At 44.1% G+C, this 19,089-nt stretch overlaps 1 protein-coding gene across 1 annotated transcript; it reads left to right on the forward strand.

The window, feature by feature from the left end:
• Nucleotides 1-1,035: 1,035 nt before the first annotated feature.
• On the forward strand, nt 1,036-18,908 carry LOC117388033 (lethal(3)malignant brain tumor-like protein 4). Its single transcript, XM_055230311.1, has 18 exons — nt 1,036-1,151; nt 2,876-2,928; nt 3,179-3,264; nt 3,732-3,839; nt 5,535-5,670; nt 6,280-6,368; nt 7,404-7,552; nt 10,141-10,217; nt 11,219-11,304; nt 11,650-11,760; nt 12,543-12,657; nt 13,301-13,400; nt 13,727-13,825; nt 13,959-14,003; nt 14,133-14,179; nt 15,662-15,810; nt 16,394-16,456; nt 17,099-18,908. Exons 1-18 carry the CDS (start codon nt 1,036-1,038, stop codon nt 17,483-17,485), a joined length of 2,016 nt encoding a protein of 671 aa, XP_055086286.1. The 3' UTR covers nt 17,486-18,908.
• The last annotated feature ends 181 nt before the right edge of the window (nt 18,909-19,089 follow it).

Raw genomic sequence — 19,089 nt, forward strand, 5'->3', positions numbered from 1 at the left:
AGGTTTAAACCAGGACTGGACCAGGACTAAATCAGAACTGGACCAAGACTGAATCAGGACTAAACCAGGACTAAGCCAGGACTAAACAAGGACTAAACTAGGATTGAAAGAGGACCAAACCAGGTCTTTCTGTCCAAATTGTGCACAGCCTAAATCTGCTCTTGTCAAGTGAGCTTGACATTTACAACAGATTAATACATTATTAAAGACATAAAAAAAAAAAACTTAAACCGCAGAGAGAAGACGGGAGAAGAGGAGAGGGTCATATGGTCAGAAGAGGAGAGGAATAGCAGGGAGGTGTCTGTGTAGACCCTCAGTCGTCCAGGTCTGATCCATAGCAAACAACGAAGTTGAATCTGTCTGGGTCTGAGGATGGAGTTGTAGATGGAGGAGAGGTTATGTCTCAGGCCCCCATTTCTGTTTAAGGAAGGATTCTCTTTCCTAACAAACAAAAATAGCTTCCTTAACTCCTCTCTCAAACCATTTCTTTTCTCTGGCTAAGATCTGAACCTCACTATCTTCAAAGGAGTGGTTAGTGGCTTTAAGATGGAGTCCAGAGGAACTCTCCTGCCGGTGTTGGTACATCCTCTTATGGAGCAGCTGTTTATGAAACGTCTTCAGTCCTACAAGATTTGTCCAGTTGACAGATTCAACTTCGTTGTTTGCAATAGCAGGGAGGGACAGGGGAGGAGGGGTGTCAGAGGAACAGAGGAGGAGGTCAGAGGAGCAGAGGGGAGGAGGAGGTCAAGTGGTACAGAGGGGGAGGTTAGGTGGTACAGAGAAGGTCAGGTGGTACAGAGGTCAGGTGGTACAGAGGAGGTCAGGTGGTACAGAGAAGGTCAGGTGGTACAGAGGAGGTCAGGTGGTACAGAGAAGGTCAGGTGGTACAGAGGAGGTCAGGTGGTACAGAGGAGGTCAGGTGGTGCGGAGGAGGTCAGGTGGTACACAGGTCAGGTGGTGTGGAGGAGGTAGAATGGTACAGAGGAGGTCAGGTGGTACAGAGGATGTTGTGGTTGACTGTGGGCGGCTACTCGGATGATTGACAGCTGCAAAGCCCCGCCCCTCTCAGTGACAGACGCATGCGCACAGGGGCCGGTGCGCTTCCTTGACCCTCGCGCGGTGGAGGCGGCTCTGGCGGGAGTATTTCGTGGGTAAGTTTGTGTTTGTGGAGCTCCGGGGCCACAGCGGGGCGGGGGGCGAGCTGTGGGCGGCGGATACGCTCCGCAAGCCGTGCTCGAGGCTGCGGGGGCTCAGTGTGTGGCGCTCCGGAGCTTTATCCGCGCACTAAACCTTAGCTTCCGCTTGACTACCGCGACAGTTTCACAATAAAAGAGCTCAGACTCGGGCTGTTCTGTCAGAAATGTGTTTTATTTCAGTGTAAGGGTCTGACCAGGTCCCACCGTCCCAAAATGGAAACAACTACGAACTGACATAGTTTTAAGACCGACTTTGGACACCTTTTAAACTCGGCTGGCACATCCTGAACATCACGCACTTTCTCCCTTCAGCGGCGTCATGTCCATTTGTTCGAGTTTGCCGAATAATCAACCAGAACATCCAGAAATGTTCTCTCTTGGGGGGCCCGGGTCTCTCTGAGCGGCCCGGGTCTCTCTGCGGGGGGCATGGGGGCTCCATGTCTCGGGTGCATCCGTCATTACGTCCGTAGTCTGTTTAGGTCCTGGTTCATTTTAATGAGGCTAACTCAGGTTTAGTCTCAGTTTTGGAAAGTTCTTAAAAATCCCTCTGTATAAAACAGATACATTTATTTACGATTTGGTTAAATTATAGTCTAGTCGTGGTGTAGTCCTGTTATAGTCCTGGTATTATCCCGGTTATTCCTGGTTTAGTCATGGTTTGGTCAAATAGGCTTATCTATTATGGTCAGATTTATTTAAAAAGTGAGATTCTGTTCATAGTGCTGATTTCAAATACTTCCAGGAAATAAATCGAGAGAAGACAGAAATAACTCTGACCTTTAAACTTAACAGGGTAATATGTTTTTTTTTTATACAATTACCAAAGGCTACTATTATTCAAGTATTAAAATGTTAATACCTGGATAATAGTAGCCTTTGGTAATTTGTCCTTGCTTAGTCCTGGTTTAGTCCTAGTTTAGTCTTAGTTCAGTCCTTGTCTAGACCTGTTTTAGACCCTATTTAGTGCTGCTTTATTCATGGTTTAGTCCTAGTGCAGTCCTGGTCTAGTCATGGCTTAATCCTGGTTCAGTCCTGGTTCAGTCCTGGTTCAGTCCTGGTTTTGACCTTTTTTAGGCCTGGCATAGGCCTGGTTTGGATCTGGTTTAGACCCTATTTAGTGCTGGTTTATTCACGGTTTAGTTCTACTGCACTCCTGACCTAGTCCTGGTTTAGACTTGATTCATTCCTTGTTCAGTTCTGGTCTAGTCCTAGTTTAGTCTTGGTTTAGGCCTGGTCTAGGCCTGGTCTAGGCCTCATCTAGTTTTGGTTCTGTCCTGGTTTCGTCCTGGTTTCGTCCTGGTCTAGTCCCGGTTTAGTCCTGGTTTAGTCCCGGTTTAGTCCCAATTTAGTCCTTTTGTAATCCTGGTTCAGTCCTGGTTCAATCCTGGTCTAAACCCAGTCCTTCTTTCCCTTCATATCTAAAGTCATGCTCTTATTGTGAAGTTTGTTTCTGAAACCAAAGTACCTCAGCCCTTTATTGTGACAGCGACAGAGTGTTTCCTGTTTACCTGAGCTCACAGGATGTGCCTGTGTTTACTGCTCACCATAGGATTATTTTAGGCTATGTAATATAGTAGTATTTACAGATATAATTATTTCTATAAACACTTTTAAAATATGAAATCATTTCTTAATTTTAGCCACCAAAAATAATGTGACATTTTTGTTTCTGTTTTTAGAAAATTATTTATACCAAAGAAAATGAAGAACAAAGTGACCGGCAGTGCCCCAGGTACAGGAATACTATTTCTTCTACTACTTCTACTAAAACTACTACTACGTCTATTGCTACTACTACTGCTGCTACTACTTCTATTGCTACTACTACTGCTGCTACTACTGCTGCTACTACTGCTGCTACTACTGCTGCTACTGCTACTACTACTACTACTACTACTACTACTACTACTACTACTACTACTACTACTACTACTACTGCTACTACTACTGTAATAATCTTTCTCATTGTTGTTATTTTTCAGTGGGACTCAGAAACAAGTCCTGGTCTTGGCAGCCTTATCTGGACCAACAAAATGCAACTGCTGCTCCTCCAGAAGTTTTCAACCAGGTCTGAGCAAGGACTAGACAAGGACTAGATCAGCACTAAGCCAGGACTGAACCAAGAGTAAACTAGGACTACACTAGGACTACACTAGGACTAAACCAGGACTAAACCATGCCTAAATCAGGTTTAAAGCAGGTCAAACCAGGCCTAAATCAGGTTTAAAGCAGGTCAAACCAGGCATAAATCAGGTTTAAAGCAGGTCTAAACCAGGACTGAACCAGGCCAAAACCAGGACTGAGCCAGAACTAAATCAGGACTAAGCCAGGACTAAACCAGGCCTAAATCAGGTTTAAAGCAGGTCAAACCAGGCCTAAATCAGGTTTAAAGCAGGACTAAACCAGGACTGAACCAGGACAAAACCAGAAGTAAGCCAGGACTGAACAAGGACTAGACAAGGCTAGACCAGGACTAAACCAAGACTGAATCAAGACTAAACAGGTCTAACCTATGTATGTATGTATGCGCTACAGTACCAGTCGTGTCCTAGCAGGAGGAGCTGTGGGTTCAGAGTGGGGATGAAGTTGGAGGGAGTGGACCCTCTGCACACATCACTGTTCTGCGTTCTGACCGTGGCTGAGGTCTGTCACCACAGCAACACATCACACTTGTCACCAGGCAACACTAGCTACAGCTAATACTGATACTTTGCAGTAACATCACGCTGGGAGGATTCTGCATTTATCTGTATGGTGAAATGATCGACCGTTACCATGGTGACACAATGCACACATTAGCACCTAAAAAGTTTTAAAGCAGACCTATTCTGCAAAATCGACTTTTTAGAGTTTTTAACCATGTTATAATTGTTTCCCCTAAACAATTAGCCTACTCACCCGAAGTTGTATTTGGCGTGATTCATGCATGACTCAGGTGTCTTTATTTATTACTTTCAAGACGCCGTGTTGCCGATCAGTGCCTGTTTTCACCGCCTCCGATATACGGCCGCTGCTCTGTACTTACTTAGTTCTCCAAACTTAATTTTCTTAATCAGTGATGTGTGCAAGATTCGGCAGTGCTGTGTAGTTATTTTGGTACAAATGAAAAACAAATGTGCTGCTTGCTAGTGTGATCTGCAGCTATTGGAAGTCAGCTCACATTGGACACAGCAGATTTCTAACGCAGAAGTCAGTGTTATTGTTTCTTCTTATTATGTCTTATGTAGTTTTTTTAGATGAATATTGCAATTGAAAGTATTCAAATTATAACATAATGATCCACGGGTGTCATAGATTACAGCTATATAGCAGACACAAGCTCAATAGGTTTACTTTAAGATAGTAGAAAATACAAAATGGATTTCAACAGCACAATTTCAGGACCCTTTGATTAATACGAGCGTTGCATAATCCGGTTTAGGTGTTTGATTTTCTAACTGAAAAACTGTTGGCTAATGCTAGCTAACCCACCGACCAGCGCATGGTTGAGCGAGTGTGTGCAAGGTCTCCCGAACGTGACCAATCAGAGCAAGAGTAAGTAGAGCAGGACTAGAGTGGAGCAGAGCAAGCCAAAGCTAACAATTAAAAAGCAGTTTTTAAGAGGTGAGACAAAGTTTATGATCTGAAAATAGGTAAAATAATATATAACAATACATAACACATATTGACATAAAATTGAACTCTGTGAAAGCTGTAGGTCCTTGTTACCCCCTGTCAGTCCCTGTTAGCCCCTGTCAGTCCTTGTGACCCTCTGTCAACCCTTGTCAGCCCCTGTCAGCTTAACACAAGCAGTTTATGATTATATTGTGCTCTAAGAAAAATATTTTTGAGCAAGAGGGATTTTTTTGCTGCTGTACCAATGAGTGGCCAACACGAGACAGCTCTAAGCTAGCAATACCCTCCAGTTATTTTAATGCATCTATGTTTGTTCCCTCATCAAAAACCTGCCTGAAGAGGTTTTAAATCTCATCCATGCATGTTTGAGTATTTTAGTGATCACTCCTGGGCCCTATTTGAACCCTTTCTAGCAGTACAATCCTGTACAAGACTTCATCACCCAGGCTCCCAAATAACAATATACAAAAACATGATACAATACTGTACACAGCAACTTGACAAACCAGATGTGATGTGCAGTAGTTTTATTAGCGGGATACTGGTGGCAGGGACCAGATTTTACACATCTGCATTTAAAAATAAACCATATCAAACTTTGTACAAACTCTATGTTCCCTCTCCTCTCTCTGATTGGCAGGTATACCTCTCTCTCTCACTTGTCTGATTGGCTGGTCTAACCTCTCTCTTCTTTCTGATTGGCTGGTCTAACCTCTCTTTCAGGTGATCGGCTGTCGGCTGCGGCTCCACATTGATGGCTTCTCTGAGACCTATGACTTCTGGGTAAATTCAGACTCACCTGAAATCAGACCGGTCGGATTCTGCCAGGAGACCGGACGAAGACTGCACCCCCCAAAAGGTACTAAACCAGGACTAGACCGGGACTAAACCGGGACTAAACTGGGACTGAACCATGACTGAATCAAGACTGTAGAAGAACTAGTGCAGGACTAAACTGGGATTGCACCCTATAAGAGGTACTAGACCGGAACTAGACCAGGATTAGACCAGGACTAGATCAGGACTAGATCAGGATTAGACCAGGACTAGACCAGAACTAGACCAGGACTGCAACCTCTCAGAGGTACTAGACCAGGACTAAACCTGAAAAAAAACAGGACTGCATCAGGACTAAACTGGGACTGGACCTCAGGCTGTTCCACCAGAATTTCTCCATCCTTCCTCAATCTTCTGTGGTTTAGTCCCAGTTTAGTCCCTGTTTAGTGTCAGTTTAGCACCAGTTTAGTCCCGGTTTAATCCTCACTCTCTCCTTGCTCCTGTCTGATTGGTCTCTCTTTTCTCTGATTACTCATGTGTCTCAGAAGTCCCAGAGGAGCAGTTTGATTGGTCCTCTCTCTCTTTCTCTCCGCTCTGATTGCTCCTCTCTGTTTGCATGTACCTGATTGGAAGTCTGTCTGATTGGTCCTTTTGCTCTGTTTGCTCCTCTCTAATTGGTCGTCTGTCTCAGGTGTGCTGGAGGAGCAGTTTGATTGGTCAGACTACCTAGAGACTACCGGATCAGAGGCAGCTCCTGCATCTCTGTTCAGAACCAGCACTGTAAGTACAGCGCCACCTACAGTTGGCCTAGTGATGCTCAGACCCACTAGATAGATATGTGTAAAGTAAACTATAGACCTGTGAAGAGTGTAATGGAGCTCAACGGTGACTGATTTTGGAAGTAAATTTTTCATTAATTTTTCCCATAGACATTTGGAAAAACTTAAATATTAAGCGTTTAAAGGCATTGCAGAGGCTAAGCAGCTATGTGCTAACTAATATGCATAACATAGTTCAAAATGCAAATTGTGTGTGGATCAGTCATGTGTCTCATGAGCTCTGCAGAGAATGACACGTCCAGAAAACTAAAACTGGTAACCAATACTACTATTGATACTATGAATAACACAGCTGCTACTGCTGCTATGGCTACTGGTAATGGATACAACGTATAATACTACGAATACTGTGTAACTTTTACAACTGTCCTCTTAAAAGGGCAAGTGCAGCAGAGAGGCTTAAATAGGAGTTGTTCCAGAGACAAACCAAAGGGAAATCTGCTCTAGAACAGGCCTCTCTAATCTAGAACAGACCTCTCTCCTCTAGAACAAACTTTTAGAACAGGCCCCTCTCCTCTGTAACTGTCCTCTAGACCAGACCTCTCTCCCCTCGAACAGACCTCTCTCCCCTCGAACAGACCTCTCTCCCCTCGAACAGACCTCTCTCTAGAACAGACCTCTTGAACAGGCCCCTCTCCTCTATATCTGTCCTCTAGACCACACCTCTCCTCTAGAACGGACCTCTCTTTAGAACAGGCCCCTCTCCTCTAGAGCACACCTCTAGAACAGATCCTGCTCCTCTCGAACAGACCTCTCTAGTCAAGAACAGACTTCTCTTCTCTAGAACTGGTCTCTACAAACCTCTAGAACAGACCTCAGGCCTCTGTCACACTGCTCGGAATAGCTGCTGTTGGAGGTTTTGTTGCAGTCTGAGTCCGGGGTCATGTGAAATACATCCAGATTTCTATATGTCCTTGTGTTCACACACCGCCCCCTGTAGGCTGAGGCAGTGTTCTATATATTCTCTTGTTCACAGAGCTCCCTCAGTAGGCTGAGGCGGGGCATGAAGCTGGAGGCGGTGGACAGGAAGAACCCGGGGCTGATCTGCGTGGCCACTGTGGCTGACGCCCATCAAGACCGCATCAGAGTGCACTTCGATGACTGGGACCACTCCTATGACTACTGGTAATACTACTAATACTACAAATAATACTGTTAGTATAACTCCTACGGCTATGGGTAACCAATACTACTGCTAATTCTACTAATGCTACTAATTACTAATGCTACACCAGACCGGTCTTGTCACGGACTCGAGGTCTGACACTTTGACCAGTGATATCAAATTTCATTATGGTTGCTGCTGTCAGCAATAAACTTGCAGCGGGACCATGAGGGCATCTCCCTGTGGAGCCCCACAGTGCGGCACATCACTCCACATGGCCCTGTGCACAGCTTGTCCACGGGTGTCCCCTCACATTCTCGTCACAGGTCAAAAACAAAACACAAACCAAAATTTAATCTAAACTTACAGTCATTATTAGGAACACCTGTTCAATTTCTCCTTAATGCAATTATCTAATCAAACAATCACATGGCAGTTGCTTCAGTGCATTTAGGGGTGTGGTCCTGGTCAAGACAATCTCCTCAACTCCAAACTGAATGTCAGAATGGGAAAGAAAGGTGATTTAAGCAATTCTGAGTGTGGCATGGTTGTTGGTGCCAGACGGGCCGGTCTGAGTATTTCACAATCTGCTCAGTTACTGGGATTTTCACGCACAACCATTTTAGGGTTTACAAAGAATGGTGTGAAAAGGGAAAAACATCCAGTATGCGGCAGTCCTGTGGGCGAAAATGGCTTGTTGATGCTAGAGGTCAGAGGAGAATGGGCCAAGTGATTCGAGGTGATAGAAGAGCAACGTTGACTAAAATAACCACTCGTTACAACCGAGGAATGCAGCAAAGCATTTGTGAAGCCACAACACGCACAACCTTGAGGCGGATGGGCTACAACAGCAGAAGACCCCACCGGGTACCACTCATCTCCTCTACAAATAGGAAAAAGAGGCTACAATTTGCACGAGCTCACCAAAATTGGACAGTTGAAGACTGGAAAAATGGCGTAAAATTTGGCGTAAACAGAATGAGAAGATGGATCCATCATGCCTTGTTACCACTGTGCAGGCTGGTGGTGGTGGTGTAATGGTGTGGGGGATGTTTTCTTGGCACACTTTATGTCCCTTAGTGCCAATTGGGCATCGTTTAAATGCCACGGGCTACCTGAACATTGTTTCTGACCATGTCCATTGTTTCTGACCATGTCCATCCCTTCATGACCACCATGTACCCATCCTCTGATGGCTACTTCCAGCAGGATAATGCACCATGTCATAAAGCTCCAATCATTTCAAATTGGTTTCTTGAACATGACAATGAGTTCACTGTACTACAATGGCCCCCACAGTCACCAGATCTCAACCCGATAGAGCATCTTTGGGATGTGGTAGAACGGGAGCTTCGTGCCCTGGATGTGCATCCCACAAATCTCCATCAACTGCAAGATGCTCCTATCAATATGGGACAACATTTCTAAAGAATGAATCGGCACCTTGTTGAATCAATGCCACGTAGAATTAAGGCAGTTCTGAAGGCGAAAGGGGGTCAAACACTGTATTAGTATGGTGTTCCTAATAATCCTTCAGGTGAGTGTATGTTGCAGTGTTTGCAAAGATGACTGCCACATGTGGGCTGAAGTTCGCCTAGTAAAAGCTCACATCCATTCTACTCCGTTTATGAATGTGAGAAAGTGTTGTGGCACGTTTTTTACTTACTTAGACTTGAACTTGAACTTTAACAGCCACATCAAATCAATAATATCTGCAGCTTTTTACCATCTAAAAACATTGCAAAAATTAAAGGTTTACTGTCTAAACCAGACTTAGAGAGACTTATCCATGCATTTGTCTCCAGTAGGTTAGACGACTGTAACGTCCTGCTCACTGGCCTCTCCAAATGAGCGTTAAGACAGAACAGTACATCCAGAACACTGCTGCTCAGGTCCTGACTAGAACCAGGAAGTACGAGCACATAAGGCCTTACCTTGCCTTTAAAATCCTATTCATTTGAAGAAGTTTTTCTGTAACGTGGACGTTGGCTTGAAACAGGTGGGTACTTGTAGGTTAGGGTCAAAAAAGGGCTGCAGAGGCCTTCAGTACAGTGCTAAATCAGCCTGATGTATACATGTCACGATGCCTGTAAAATACAAAATTACAAAGATGGATTTGGTCTCAATGGGCCGTGGTCTTGTCTCGACCCTCAGAGGTCTGGTCTTAGCACTCTGTCAGGTCTGGACAGGTCTTGGCCTTGATAACTGCAGTCTTGACTACTACTAATACTATGAATACTACTGCTACTTCTACGACTCCTACAACTACTTGTGAGAGTGCTACTAATACTCCCAAGAAAGCGAAATTGAATAGATGCAATGAGCAAATTACAAAGGCTATAGTTTTTGAAGTATCATAATTTCCTCCACAAATAACAAAATATCCTGTCTTACTCTGCATAGAAACTGCTCACCTTGTAGTTTAGATCTGTACAAAAATGATCTGAAATATGATTCTTGTAGTAGTTTGTCCGTTCAGATTTCAGTCTTTTGTCAATTCTTCTTCTTTGAACAAAATCTTATTATTGAAACATAAGTCACAAATCTAAATTCAATCTCAATGTTTGTCAGAAATCCTTAATTGTCCCTGTCCCTGTGCCTTCTTCAGGTGTGACAGCAGCAGCCCATTTGTACGTCCCATTGGCTGGTGTCAGGAGCAAGCCCGCCCCCTTACCTGCCCCAAAGGTGAGTGAGACACGTGACTGACAGCTGGGTTTAACCAATCATAGTCAAGTGTCTCTCAGAAGTAATGGATAACTGTAGTTAACTCTTAACAGATTTTTCCCATGTGTTTGAGCAAAATGTATCTTGCCCCTGTACAGATATATAGTATAAGCAGCGCTTGAGGTCAAAATAAGTCCTCTGTGTACTGTCTGCATCTAATTATAAAGCGTTTTATTGTCTGATAATCACGAAGTGTGTGTTAGCAGGATAATTGTTTGCTCTGGTCTCTGAAAGTTGTGAAAAATCATCATGGTGAATTATTATGGTGTTCTGAATGCATAATGTAATGGCCGCCACCCACTATAGGATCATTTGTCTGATTTAGGACCTGATTTGCTTCTCACCAACCAGGAAGGTGTGACCTGACTTTGGGTCTTCTCATGCGATTTTTAAGCCACAGTACTCCTCATGTGTGGTTTCTGTGCGACTCTGAGCTGCTCTGCCATATCATAACCATGTAACATCACCATGCTGACAGCCAATAATCCAGAGCGTCAGGGGCAGACAGAGTGATGGACGCAGAGGCACATGTGTCTGTTGGACAGATCCACACAGTGAGGCTCAAGCAGCTGCAGATTAGCGACAGTCACTTTACTTCTGTGTAATTTATTGCCTTCTGTGCCATTTCACAAATGATAATAACATTTTTCATTAAGGTAGATGCAATACTCTGATTGTTTGACACTTTAGAGTCTCAAAGAGGCATTTTCATGTAGACAGGAAATAGCTGATGCGAGGTGCACTCACTTTTAGCTTGTAATACGTGGTGTGTGGCGGGCTTAAGTGAGGAATAACTTGGGACCACTGAAAATGAACTAGTTCTGTTTTTTACCTTTTTAAAACAGTAAAAATCAGGGACAGCGCCTTTAAAGAGAATATGAAGAATATGTGTACAGGAATCACACTCTGACCCCTCTGATCCTGTGCTACCCCCTCTCTGACCTCTCTCCGACTCCTCTCAGGTCACCCCGACCCCGAGCACTTTGTGTGGGAACAGTATCTGAAGGAGACAGGCTCTGAGGCTGCACCCAGGGACGCCTTCACTCAGGTAACTGCCAATCACAGAACAGCATACGCCCAAGTGCAGCCAATCAGAGAGCAGCATACGCCCAAGTGCAGCCAATCAGAGAGCAGCATACGCCCAAGTGCAGCCAATCAGAGAGCAGCATACGCCCAAGTGCAGCCAATCAGAGAGCAGCATACGCCCAAGTGCAGTCAATCAGAGAGCAGCATATCAGAGAGTAGTGTTTAATCAGGGAACAGCCAATCACAGAGCGGCGGTTAACCAGGGAACAGCCAATCAGAGACATGGACTCCCCTGTCTGTCAGAGAGCAGCCATTTAGATGACTTGATTAATTTTTCTGAGTAACTTCCTGGTTTGTGTCCAATCAGGGCAGGCCTCATGGTTTCCAGGTGAACCACAGACTGGAGGCGGTCGACCGACGGAATCCAGTTCTGATCCGAGTTGCCACCGTGGTCCAAACTGAGGAGGTCCGAATCAAAGTGAGTCCAGATATGTGTCTGTGTCTGAATCTGAGCCCGGATCTGAGCCCGGATCTGAGCCCGGATCTGAGCTCAGATCTGAGTCCAGATCTGAGTCCAGTAATTCACAGATCCTGAGGGACTCTGGGGTCTGGGGATTTGAGTTAATGTTCTACTCTAACCATGGCAACTCACTACAGTGCTAAAAAATACATAAATAAATTTAGAATCAACTTACATGCCGCTTTTGTTGGACTTCCTGTGGGGCTGTCGGGTCAGTCTGAAACTCATCTTTATGAAACTTACTGAGTTTTATTTAGAGTGTAAAAAAGTGAGTGAAACAGGACTTTTGGTGGACCTGAAAATGCATTGATTCTAATGAGACACTCCATAGTGATATGTGTAATATCTGTGCTGTTATTATCTGGTTAGGTGTGTGAATAAAAATAAAATCCAACAGAAAACGCACACCAATGTCTTCATGCACACTATGGTGTATAAATATACCTTTACTGTCAGGTCCATTATGGTAACTTATGCTGTGATCATACCCCGGCTTCAGACGTGCAGGGTTTACATGCAAAGTCTATGGGAGACACGTATCTAGGTTGTACAAGTGCCAGAGCACCAGAATTAAAACAAAATTCAAACTCTCTGTGAGGTTCGCCACACTTTAATGAGTTTCAAGCATCTGCCTCAAATGCAAAAATTCCAACTAGAGGCGTTTGGTGCGGTCGAGACATTGCAAGGTGAACATTCATGTTATAGTTAGGATTAATGTGTTATTCTATATTTAATTGTAGATCCATTACGATGGCTGGCCGGCTCACATGGACTCGTGGTTTGACTGTGATGACACCGACCTTCACCCTGTCACCTTTTGTCACCGCACTGGACACCCGCTGGAGCCCCCCAGAGGTCACACACAGAACTGCACTGAGTCACACACACATAACACAACCCTATTGATGCTTTGCAGCTGATGTCATCAACATCCCTGGGGGTGTGATGCTAACTGTAAGCACTGCTCTGTCTGAAGCTCTGTTAGGCTTTAATCTGAATTTTGTTTTAACACAATCTGACCGTGTCTGTGTAATCCCTCAGTCGTCCAATGATTTGTCCAGCTGACAGATTTAAACTTCATCTTTTGCTACAATCTGACCATAACAAACTGATTTAGCTGGAACTGTGAGCTGACTTGTGCTGTCACAAGCTAGATAGCATTAGCCAAATGTTTTTCAGTGAGTCACTCACATTTTTGTTGTTAATCAAACAAACAGGACTATGAACACTCATATTGATGACAGGCTTCTGAAAATGTGATGTTTAAATCTATTTTGTATTTTTTCTTGAGTTTTCAGAGTATCTTAGAACTTTTTGGCTGTGTTTGCTAATCTGTGCATTGTGTGACCATGGTAACCTCTGAGCATTCCACCATAGAGATACATACAGAACACCCCCAACGGGATGTCACTACAAAATATCAGTAACTCATTTGACTTTAGTCGTGTGACTGGTTTTTCAGTTCAAATTAAACCAGGATGCACTCCCTGTGTTTCAGAGTCCTCCAGAGCATCGTCTCCAGCTCACGGCTCCTGCCCCACTGTTGGCTGCAGAGGAGTGGGTCACATCAGGGGCCCCAAGTATAGCAACCACCACAGGTACTGCAGATGCCCTCCCATATACCACAGGTAGTACAGATGTCCTCCCTTACACCACAGGTACTCCAGATGCCCTCCCATGTCCTCCCTGTGTGTCAGGTGTGTCAAATGGGTGGCACAGTGGCGCAGCAGTTAGTGCTCTTTCCTCACAGCAGGAAAGTCCTGGGTTTGATTCTGCATAAGTGCATATTTTCCCCTGCCACTGTAAACATGTACAATAGGCTCCTCCCCTCTGTGGTCAAGACTCCCCTGAACAAATCTTAATCTCAGTGGGACTTTCTTGGTTAAAAAAAGTAATGTCCTCCCATTCCTCTCTCTCTCCTCAGTCTCTTCGGGTGTCCATACTCAGAGACAAACCTCAGGAGGGACCTGGTTCTACCGGACCGACTTGGATCAGAGACCGGACTTTCTCTGTTGCCACACAGGTACTGAACCCGGACTAAACCCAGACTAAAACAAGACTGAACCAGGAGAGAACCAGGACTGAAACATGACTCAATCAGGACTCAAGCAGGACTGAAGCAGGACTGAACCAGGTCTAACTTCTGTGTGTTTCAGGTCTGTGGAGGAGGTTCCTCTGAAGAGGCGTAAACTCTCTGATAGGTGAGAATTACCCATGATGCACTGTGAAATATATATATATATATATATATATATATACATACACATATACCTAAGCCTGATGTATTGTATATCTGATAACATAAAGTATATTTCACATGTGTATTTCAGAGTGTGTGCAGTCAGTCCTGCTGTGGTGAAACAGGAGGAGAGCACAGGTAACTCTCACTGTAAAATATCTGGGTGAATACTGTTGAGACTGAGAGACCAATAAATGAATAAAGATGAACAAGAGGCAGCAATCAATTCAGTGATTTATTGTGCAAAGCATGGAGGGATCAATGCATGGTTTTAGCTCTGTAACAAAAGAGATGTGTATAAAAATATAGCAGATAAACCTAAATATATTCAAACAGATAAATTTGGCATGAACATTAAGCAGCAAAGAAACTTACAGGATGCATGCTTGATCTGGATTGTGAGGAGAACCACAGTGGGAAACTTAAAGGCTGGCTGATTGTCCAAGCAGGTGAGACTGGGTGAAGCCTAAGAAATGGGAGAGCTCCATTTCGTCACCAGAGCAGCTGCTTTCAGGTGCTGAGAGATTTGTAACAGTCCCTGTGTTTTACTATGACTAGCTCAAGATCACAGAAATGGGTCCCACTGCTCCTGGCAGGTTTAACCCAGAGACACTGAAGGATGCAGAGGACACATTTCTCTTAACCATAACCTCTCGCCGGTCTGGTCTCTGGTCTTAAACCCTATATCTTTCTGTTCTCTCTCTGGTCTCTGGTCTTAACTCTTCTGTAGTACACAGTTATCACATTATTTGCCTGTCTTGTTTACACCAAAGCTGCCAAGTGCACCTTTAAGTGCAACCAATGCACAATTAGCTTGTCAATCTCAGACATTCGCTGATGCATTCATTTCTTTTGGCACCACTTTGGAGTGGTCTAAGTGTTGATGTATTGCTATGTCTGTTTAATTCTACCTGCACTACCGTTCTTGACTCTGTTGCTCCATTTAAAACCTGGAGCCAAAAGACCATGTCTCAGCCATGGTTAAATGAACACTTAGGCAAGATTGCAGCCATGCTGAGAGGAGGTGGAAAAAGGACAGGCTGTATGTTTCTTTGGGTATTTTAAGACTGAGTAATTATCAGAGGGCTGTAAAGTTTGCCAAAGCTGATTACATGACAAATTTGATCCCTAAAGGTGATGATCTCTGATCAGGTGATCTGATCTCTCTTGCCTGCCCCGCAACACATAAAAACATTGAAAACCTCTATAAAAGAGGCGTAAAAATACTTGATAAAAAACTAATTTCCCACCACCACCACTGTCACATTCTGAAAAAAATATAGACTATTGTACTTTAACAGCACGGTCAATCTTAAAAGAGCATGCCTAATTTATAAGGTCCAACACTCCCTCGCACCACCACCATTAAAGGAGTATAATCAATATAATGGCAATTTAGCAAAGACGATGATCCCCCACAGACAGACCATCTGTATTGCATTTGTTTTATTCTGTTGTATTTTTTCCATGTTTTGTCTTATAATATTGCACTTTATATTGCCTTTGTACAGCACTTTTGGCAGTGGTGGCTGTCGTTAAATGTGCCTTATAAATAAATGTATCTTGACTTGACTTATCCCTGGTCTCTGGTCTTGAACCTGGTTTCTCTCTGGTCCTTAGACTCAGTGGTTGTCCAGTCCCGGTTCCTGTCGGCTCTGAGTCCTCAGCCTAGCCGAGACCTGAGTCTGTGTTGGGAACAACACCGAAAACTACTGCCCCGAGTCCAGAGCTCCCAGGCTCCCGCAGTACACCGCTGGAGTGTACAACAGGTATTATGCATACTACTAATACTACAGCTATTACTACTTTGAGAGCAGATGCTGAAACACATTGATATATTTCGCCAAAGTTTCAGCCGTGGGTTGTGCAAGTGTTCAGATGCCACAGGAGCAACAAGGCTTATCTACAGACTTTACATGTAAAACAGATGCATTCCATTTAATCCAGTATGAACACAGAGTTAGGTCAGACCATATACTGTATGTATCTCTAAACACAGCTAACCTGCTAGCCTCCACGTTCCAAATAGGAAGTGAGCATGGCCATGCTTCGTCTCCATTGACTGGCTCCAATGCACTTTCTATTGCAAAAAACGTTCTTTCTCTGTAACTACTGCTGTCAGGCTCGTCATTTTGGTCAATTTACATGATTCTGCGGTTTTATTTCCCTATTTTTTCCATAAATCGAAATATGAACATTAGTAACAGACCGATCGGGAGCCATTTTTTGCAGAGGTCACTTCCACTAGCATTAGCAACAGGTTTGATTGACAGCGTTGCTTAGCAAGGGAAGGGGCGTTTTACAATCTGTAGGTCAGAGGTCAGACTGGTGTAACTGTTTCTCTTGTTGCAGGTCTCAGAGTTCATTCAGTCTCTCCCTGGATGTGAGGATCAGGGCCAGCACTTCAGAGACCAGGTCAGAACCAGGACTGGACCAGAACTGAACCAGGACTGGACCAGGACTAAACCAGGACAGGTTCTGGACCATGGGGATCACAATTAATCCTCCTTCTCCTTGTCTCATTCAGAACCAAATCTTCACTTCGTAAACCTCTGATTAGGGCTGCACCGATACTGGGGAATTAGCTGGATCAGGTATCAAGCACATGGTATCGGTTGAGCCGATATTCCGGTTGGGCCTTTAACTGGATGTAATTAGACAGATTTTGACCTTGAACGTTTCATAATGTTTTAATTTTTATTTATACAAAGCTGTTCAGTGGTGATTTGAAGGATAAATAACAGTTACATAACATAAGTGGATACAGTTTGCATAAGTTAACTGTGTTTTGAGAGAAAAAATGGCATTTTCTGTCTATACGCTGGTGTCAGATAATATCGGATATCGGCAGATGCTTAAAGCAATAGTATCAATATTGGTATCGGAAAATGAAAAAGCTGGATCGGTGCATCCCTATCTCCAGATTTACAGGAGTTTAGAACTTCTGTTGACTCCTCTATTTTTGACTTTTTCCTGACTCTCCTCTATTTTGGACTTTTTCCATGTCAAGTGCCATGTTGGTTTGACACAAATGAACCATGTGTTTTCTGCTGACAGGAAATCGATGGGCGGGCCTTCCTGCTCCTGACACAGCGTGACATCGTTCGGCTCTTGTCAATCAAACTGGGCCCAGCACTAAAGATCTATCACAGCATCCTGATGTTCAAGCATGAACGCAGCCAATCAGAGTGCGGAGAGGGGGAGAGGGGCCAATCAGACAGAGGGGAGGGAGCCAGCATCCAGTCAGAGCGAGGGGAGGGGGAGAGGAGCCAGTCAGAGCGAGGGGAGGGAGACAGCATCCTATCAGAGCATGAGGACACAGGGAGGAGCCAATCAGAGCACGAAGACACAGGGAGGAGCCAATCAGAGCACGAAGACACAGGGAGGAGCCAATCAGAGCACGAAGACACAGGGAGGAGCCAATCCGAGAGCACTGTCCCCTGACCTCACTGTGATCCCACCCCCCTCCTCTTAAAGGGGAGGAGACTCAGGAGAATCTACCAATCACACTGTCCCTGGTCATGTGACTTCAGAGCAGTGCCTCCCTCAGGGCCACGGTGGCCACCGCTCCAACCGCTCCTCCTGTTTATCAGACCAAAAAGGCGTGCTGTAGACCAAGATCAGTCCTAGTCCAGTCCTGGTTTAGTCCTGGTTTACTTCAGACCCTGTTTCAGTCCTGGTCCAGTCCTGATTCAGACTGGTTCAGTCTTGGATCAGTCCTGGTTCTGATGCTGCATTCATGTGATCTTAGAAACCCGGAAACTATGTGCCACTGATCTTGAGCCTTCATGTTGGAAGTAACAGAGGAAAAAAGTAGTGATTTAGTTTTATCTCACAGTGATTCACAAAAGTCACTTCATATCGATACTTTGCAACATTCCCTGAGGGTGTGATGCTAATGTAGGCTGAGTAACGGAGAGGTCACACAGGGGTCACACAGGGGTCAGAGTGAGTGTAATTCCTCTACATTTGTATCTTTATATTGATACTTTGGAGCTGATGTTATCATCATTTTATGGTGGGATGTGATGCTAACTGGGGGCATTGCTCTGTCTGAATCTGTTACTCAAGACTTAGACTTTAATCTGAGCTTTATTTAAACACAGTCTGACCATAAAGAACTGACTTGGCTAAAACTACAATAAGCAATATTTTTTTTTTTTCAGTTTCAGTCACTCACCTTTGTGTGGACACCTAAGCAGAGCATGAACGCTCGTATTCACAGGCTGAAAATGTGTTGTTTAAATCCATTTTGTATTTTTCTTCAGTTTTCATTTTAAAACATATTTGACTGTGTTTGCTGATGTGTGCATAGTGTCACCATGGTAGCTGCTGAACATTGTGCCATAGAAATACAGTACAACACCCCCAGTGTGATGTCACTGCAAAGTCTATGACTATATGACTCCATATGGTTCATGAAGTTAGGAGCATTAAAACTTTGTGAAAATAGTGTATTATTTAACAGCAGTACAGGTCTGGACAGGTGTTTACAGTGAAGCATGTGTGTTACCGTGTCCGTTTCATGTGTCTCATGTTTTAAATGTTTACAAAGTTATCTCAGAGTTTCCGAGATCACATTAATGCAGCAAAGGTCCTGGTTTAATCCTGGTTTAGTCCTGGTTTAGTCCTGGTTTAGTCCTGGTTTAGTCCTGGTTTAGTCCTGGTTTAGTCCTGGTCCAGCCCCTCTTTCTGCTCTGATTGGTCACTCAGATGTTATTTTTGGTAGATTATATTTTTGACAGAGTTTATATTTGTATGAGACTCTCAGGGCTGCAGTATTTATTCCTCTACTTCAGATCAATAAGACACACAATAATACATCTTAATATCACAGGTTCTATTGAAATAAATGTGATTTAATCTGATTATGTGTCTGAGTCCATGTGCCCCCAGGTGCCTGTCACTGGTACACACAGGTTGAAGTGGAACAAAAGGAAACCATATGAAAAGAAAATTCCAGTCAAAACTATTGGAGGAAATATGAAAACAATAAATAAGTCTGGACGAGACAGACATCAAGAGCTTTTACAGATGTAGATGAGAAC

Source organism: Periophthalmus magnuspinnatus, chromosome 20 (assembly GCF_009829125.3).
Source record: "Periophthalmus magnuspinnatus isolate fPerMag1 chromosome 20, fPerMag1.2.pri, whole genome shotgun sequence".
Lineage (NCBI taxonomy): Eukaryota > Metazoa > Chordata > Actinopteri > Gobiiformes > Gobiidae > Periophthalmus > Periophthalmus magnuspinnatus.